The following is a 7,051-nucleotide window of genomic DNA, read 5'->3' on the forward strand; positions in this document are numbered from 1 at the left end:
CAGACCTAATAACAGATTAATAAGACTAATTAATAAGTTTGAATTTAATGTATTAATATATTAATTTTTTTATAATAACATGAGTCTGAACCTATTAAAATAGGTGAAAAATAATTTAACTGATTTAATTAAATTTTCATTTAACGACTTTTAATTATCAAGTGAAGTAACTGCACCTGAGTTTCCACTGTTAAAATATCGTCTTAAAAAATTAATTGCTATATTGATCGAAAAAATTATTCCTGGTGGTAGTGATGCGATGAAGAAGTTCGAAGACGAATCAAGGGTGTTAATAGAGAAATTGATACACCTAAGCTTCAAATTCTTGGGAATTTCTGAAGAAGAAGAAAAGAATTGGGTTGGCCCCAACAATCATGCTGGTGCAATTCAATTGAATTCATACCCTATTTGTCCCAAACCTGAAAACGCCATGGGCATAGCTCCACACACAGACACTTCAATCTTCACACTCCTTCACCAAAGCCAAAGCAGTGGCCTTCACATCTTCAAGGATGGTTCGGGTTGGTTCACTGTGCCACTTGTACCTGACACCATTGTCATCAACACCGGTGATGTTCTTCACATGTTATCCAATGCAAGATTCAAATCAGCACTTCACAAAGTTTCAGTGAACAACGTTAAGCATAGGTACTCCATGGTCTATTTTTATAGGCCCACCATGGATCAAGTGGTTTCTCCTTTGGTTCCGAAGAATAACTCTGATGAGGAACCTCGTTTTCGTGCGTTGACTTTCAAGGAATATGTTGGAATTAAGGACAAGTATCTTGACAAAGCCTTGTCAATTGTTAGTATCAAAGAAGATTAAAGAGCGGGTGAAGATAACTGCATATGAATTTTCATTTTAAGAGAGACGACTAATACTATTAGGGTTAATGCTATTACCTTGTTTTATGTTTTTTTTTTTTAGATTTGATGGTGTGAGATTGGTATGAGATTTCATCCAATGACTCACCTTCCTCTGCTGGTTACATGCTGGCCAAAATTCAATAAAACTGCTGGCCCGTAGACTTTTCCTTTTTTTTAATGTTAATGTGGTTTGTGTTCGGATGAGATGAAATAAAGATATGCTCTTATCGTGTCCCTAAAACAATAAATTTGAAATTATGTATCTAATCTTATTTGTGTTTATTTATTTATTTTTGAACGTATTGGCAACTTCTAAGAAAAATAATGACAATACTATCTTTTAACCATTTATTTTCGAAAATAAATCCTAACATTAAAACAAACATATTAAAATTGTAAAACATCAACTTCTTCTAAAATGTTTTAGTATAATTTTTTTTAAAAATATTATTTGTATACTAAAATTATCAGCTATTAAAATTAGTCACTAATATATTTATTATATATAAATACATGTATGATTTAATTTATTTTTAATGTGTATATGTATTTTAACATGTATTTTATACTGATAACTGATTTTCGTGCGTGGCTGATTTTAGTGTACACATAATATTACTCATTTTTTTTTAAAACTTATAAATTTATCATGAACTTTTTTAAGAATTATTTACTTAGTATTTTATTATTTTGGAGACTTATAAATCTATTACAAAATTTTCATAATTTTATTACCCTTTATTTATTTATTTATTTTGAACAGATGCTACTGCACAGAACACTCCAATTAGTGTGACGTATTTTGTTAACACATTTTTCAAAACATCACATATTCATTATAACCTACCCGAAAAAAATTATTTGTGTATTTTCTTGAAAAACAATAAAAATCAATTTAAATAGACCAAAAATTACTTTTTTATGTTCATTAATTATCATTAAAATAAATAAATAATATTAAATTATTTTAAATTATTGTCACTCTAACCTTATCGGTAGAATTTCTGCCACGCAACTATGCAAGCCATTGGCATCAGTAGGTTCTTTATCCTTTTATCAATAATTAATTACTTGAGTTGACTATACTACTATATAAGCTAATTAAATACAATAAATGTCTCATTAATTTTTTCGATTCTCATATTTCAATTACGATAATATCAAAGAGATAAAAAAATCCGTTCAAATATTTAAAATTATTTTGTTTAATATTTATTTATTATAAAATATATTAAATAAAACTAAAAAAATTAATAATTTTTTACTAATATATTTTTGTTATCAAACATTCTTAATTTTCCATTATTGCTTTTGGTTGGCAATTACTACTATACTTTGCGTGTAGTAAATTGAGGCATTCATAATGTGAAAAAGAACAAAATAATTTATGAAAAAATTCAATTAGTCTTGTATTAATATACACAATAATATTAGAGAGACAAAAAAAATTTATTTTTCACATTTAAACAATTTTAATATTTAAATTCATCCAAGTGATTTTGAGTCACGCGCTTCTTCTTTTTTTTTTTTCGTTTTTTCTTCTTTCATCCTCCTCCTTCTTCTTCTTTCAAATACACGCATGCACTATTTTTTTTCTTCGCCCTTAATATTATGTCTTCTTTTTTTCCTCTTTTTTTTATTATTTTTCACTTTCATTACTGTCGTCACCAACACCACCACCACTACACTGCCACCACCTCTTCCTCTTCCTCTTCCTCAATCTTTCTTCTTCTTTTCTCATTGAAAGTTCTTCTCCTCCTTTCTTTTCATCCTTGTCCTCCATCATCATCATCATCATCATCATTGTTGTTGTTGTCTTCTTCTTATACATATCGTAGTTATCGTTATCGTCGTTATTGTTATTGTTTAATTTTTGCTATGTTGATGATGTTGTCTGATCCGAAATTTATTTTGAATGTATTTTTGTTCACGATTGAGCCTTGTTTGTGTGCTTATTTTAGAACTGAGTTTATGTGTCGCAATCATTATGTAATTTCGGTTTATTTCTGAATTAATTATGCCGCAATTGTTATGTAATTTCGGTTCATTTCTGAGTTAATTATATCTCAATCTATTATGTAATTTCGATTCATTTCTGAGTTAATTGTGTCGCAATCATTATATAAGTTCGGTTCATTATTTCTGAATTAAGGTGCATTTGGACTCGTTGTCCTGCACAATTCAAAACTCTTTCTCCTCTTCCTCCTCGTCTCTATTGCTTCTTCTTCTTCTTTTTCATCATTTTCTTCTTCATCTTCATCTTATTCTTCTTTTTTCATTTTCTTATAGTTCTTCTTGTTTCACTCTTTTAAAAGGAATAAAATCAAGAAAATTAAAAGAGAAGAAAATATCAAACAAAAAAGAAGAAAAAATATATTAACCTTATCTGATCCGAAATTAATTTTGGATGTATTTTTGTTCATAATTCAGTCTTATTTGTGTGCTTGTTTTCGAACTGAATTTATGTGTCACAGTCATTATATAATTTCGGTTTGTTTCTGAGTTAATTTTGTCACAATTATTGTGTAAGTTTAATTATTTTTGAGTTAATTGTGTCGCAATCCATTATGTGATTTCGATTCATTTCTGAGTGAATTAAGGTGCATTTAGACTCATTGTCCTGCACAATTCAAAACTCTTTCTCCACATTTTTCTTTTTCATCTTTTTCTTTTCCATCTTTACCTTCTTATTTCATTTTCTCAAAATTCTTTTTTATTTACTCTCTCAATAAAACTAAGAAAAATAGAAAAAATATCAAACAAAAAAGAAGAAGAAATATATTAATAACGTTGTCTGATCCAAAATTAATTTTAAATTTTCATGATTCAGTCTTGTTTGTGTACTTGTTTTCAAACTGAGTTTATGTGTCACAATCATTATGGTAAATTTTGATTCATTTCTGAGTTAATTGTGACGCAATTATTATGTTATTACGATTCATTTCTGAATTAATTATATCGTAATCCATTATGTAATTATTTCGGTTCACTTCTGAGTGAATTAAGGTGCATTTGGACTCGTTATCCTGCACAATTTAAAACTCTACTCTTCCTCCTCATCTTCTACTACTACTTCTTCTTCTTTTTCATATTTTTTTCTTCATCTTTTTCTTCTTATTTCATTTTTTCAAATTTTTTTTGATTTACTCAAATTTAATACCATTTCTGAATTTATGTGTTAAATTTGAGTTTAGTTCTTGAGCAAGATTTTAGAAAATCAGTAAAATTAAATAAAAAAATATAATAAAAAATAATGAATACAATGAATATTTTTAAATATTCTACAAAGGCAGAAAAAAAAGTATTTCATTGACCTTCACTGTCCCAAAAAATGAAATCTCTCAAATAGTTCTAATATGAATTATAAATTTAATATAAGATACCATGAATAATATATATTCCTTTTTTCTAAAAGGCCTTTTCTTATAATCTTTTCCTCTATTGTAGCTAAATTCTCCTCAGTTGAATTTAGAATTTCCATGCAAAAATTTCTAAGTTCATGTTAAAAATCTTTTATTATTACCCTATTGCTTTAACCTGCAGATTTTTTATCATTGTTCTCTGTTTCTCTTTCTTTTTGAATTAATTGTGTCGCAATCATTATGTAATTTTGGTTTATTTCTAAGTTAATTATGTCGCAACCATTATATAATTTCGGTTTATTTTTGAGTGAATTAAGGTGCATTTGGACTCGTTGTCCTGCACAATTCAAAACTCTTTCTCCTCATCTTTTACTGCAATAACAACAACAACAAAAGAATGACGATGAAAAAAAAACACGTGAAAAAGGAGAAAGAGAAGGAGAAGAAGGAGAAGGAGGAGAAACAACTATTTGTTAAAATTGCTTCTATTTATTTGATATTTTTTTTCTCCTCCTCTTTTTTTTTTAAAAAAAAAAGAGAAAACAAAAGAAAATAAATAATTGAATAAAAATAAGAAAAAAAAAGAGAAGAGGAGAAAAAAAAAGAATTTATGGTTTTTTTTAGTTTATGTGTTCATCATCAAAGAAGAAAATAAGAAAATGTTGAATTATTTAAGATATTTTCATTCACAAAATTCTGTGTTTTCTTTTAAAAATTTTTATACTTTTTTTTAAACTATATATTTATCATTAAAGCAGAAAAAAAATGTAAAATTTTATATTTTTATTTACAAATTTATTTTTCAAAAAAATTGTGTATTTCTAATATTTGTTAAAAACATTTTTCCTAAAATTAAAAATAAAAAATTTAAAAATTTATGAAATTGGATATAAAAATTTGTGAGAATGAACATAAAATAATTACATAGACAAAATATGAACTACATAACTTTACTTAGAATTACACCCATATATATTCACATCACTATAAGAGTTGGCTTACAATGAATTCGTTCAATCAATAAATTTAGAACACTTACATACTTTATTGATAAAATAAAATCATAATAAACTATAAATCATATACACACACAAATGCCATAATATAATAGCATGCATCATAAACAAACAAACAAACAAGAATGAAATTAAAGAGCAGCAAATTCATCAAGTGCATTCTCATTGAGATTAGAAACAAAGAATTTGATGTAGTCTCCATAAGTGAATGGGTGATAACGTAAGGGATGAGTGTTGGCATCAACCAACTCAGGTGGCACCTCAATCTTGGCTTCATCCTTAGGCATTGTAAACACTCCAAATGAATATCTTTCTTTATCTCCCTTCATTGTCACTCTATGTCTAACCGCATGTAATCTACCATTGCTCCATGCCTATACACAACAAATTAAATCATTCTATTTAGTTACTATATAAACATAGAGCATGAGCAATTATATTGGACCAAAATTAATTAGTTGTTAGTGCTAATTAAAAGATTGTTCCATTATTATTATTCTTTGCAAGATAATGGCACCCACAATTTAAAACCATGATTAAAAGACAGCATAATACCCTAAAAATTTTAATATATGTTTAAGGTTAAATTACTGAAATTAATTATATGTAGTTTAATTTATATGTACTCTAAATTCTCAAAATATGTAATGTGACCCATGAGCGAAATATCAAATGATACAAATAAGATATTTTCTTAACTTCATTTTCCCAAAACTATTCTTCTACTATTAAACCAATTATCTATATAAAAAACACATGCATCATGTATATGCAAAAGAATAGTTTTGGAATAGAAAATTAACGGAATTTTTTTCATCATTTAACGAAATTAGGGCATCAAATCAACTCATTTTAAAAATATATAGCAATGCAAATAAAATTTATTTATTAAAAATAATTTAATATTTGTATTGATTAAATACTGATTAAAATGATTGAAAATGGCTGATACCCAAAAAAGTCTATTTAAAAATTTAAGATAAAACATGCACATAAGATGAAGTTCAAAGCCATTATTTACATTTTTTATTGTTTTTATGATCCATGGTTACATATAATTGATAAAATTATTATCTCATAAAATCACTCATCTCTAAAGTTTAAATCATTAAATAAATTACATAAATAATTATATTTTTAACCTATTTTTTCGCCTAATTGCCTCTTTTAATACGGGCTTTAATCATGAAATTTGTATACGCATTTTCCTTCTTTTTAGTTTTGTCATAATTGAAATACTTTCTTCGAGATAACAAAGATAATTCTAAAACTGTCATTGATCAAGAATATTTTTTTTTCATATCAAAAAATTATTTATTCTAAAAATTTAATTTAAATTGTCAAAAAAAGACATATATTTATATCTCTATTAAATTAATTAACATGCTATATATACCTTCAATATGTCACCAACAACGACCACATAGGCATTTTGGGGTATCTCCACTTGAATCCATTTTCCAGTTTTGGTTTGCACCTCAAGACCTTGCACATCATTTTGGCAAAGAATAGTTAAGGTGTTTTTGTCAGTGTGAGTCACCAATCCAATTTCACCTTCTTTGCTTGGACTTTTGTACTTCATTAGACGCAAAAAAACGGTACCCTTCATTAGCATGTCTTCAATCTCCCAAGTGTAGTGCTTTGGAAGCTCATAACCCTCTTCAATCATCTTCAAGATCATGTAATTCAGTTCCACCAACTTTGAACTTATGGAATTCATTGTCTCGCTACAACATCGAATCAAAACAATTTATGTATATAACATATATATTTTCTTTAATAGGTTGCACACATAATTGTAGGACT

The 7,051-nt window shown here is 26.9% G+C and overlaps 2 protein-coding genes across 2 annotated transcripts in view; one reads left to right on the top strand and one right to left on the bottom strand.

The window, feature by feature from the left end:
• Positions 1-893, top strand: part of LOC107495297 (gibberellin 3-beta-dioxygenase 2-like) — a 2,148-nt gene extending 1,255 nt beyond the window's left edge. Inside the window, exon 2 of the mRNA XM_016116405.3 lies at positions 253-893. Within this exon, the coding sequence (XP_015971891.1) occupies positions 253-826 (574 nt within the window). The 3' untranslated portion in view covers positions 827-893. The remainder of the gene's footprint in view (positions 1-252) is intronic.
• A 4,285-nt stretch (positions 894-5,178) lies between these two features.
• LOC107495286 (probable 2-oxoglutarate-dependent dioxygenase AOP1) overlaps positions 5,179-7,051 on the bottom strand; it is a 5,399-nt gene continuing 3,526 nt past the window's right edge. Inside the window, exons 2-3 of the mRNA XM_016116394.3 lie at positions 6,642-6,972; positions 5,179-5,619 (exon numbers count right to left, since the gene is read on the bottom strand). Of these exons, the coding sequence (XP_015971880.1) occupies positions 5,377-5,619; positions 6,642-6,972 (574 nt within the window). The 3' untranslated portion in view covers positions 5,179-5,376. The remainder of the gene's footprint in view (positions 5,620-6,641; positions 6,973-7,051) is intronic.

The sequence above is a fragment of the Arachis duranensis genome, chromosome 6, assembly GCF_000817695.3.
Source record: "Arachis duranensis cultivar V14167 chromosome 6, aradu.V14167.gnm2.J7QH, whole genome shotgun sequence".
Lineage (NCBI taxonomy): Eukaryota > Viridiplantae > Streptophyta > Magnoliopsida > Fabales > Fabaceae > Arachis > Arachis duranensis.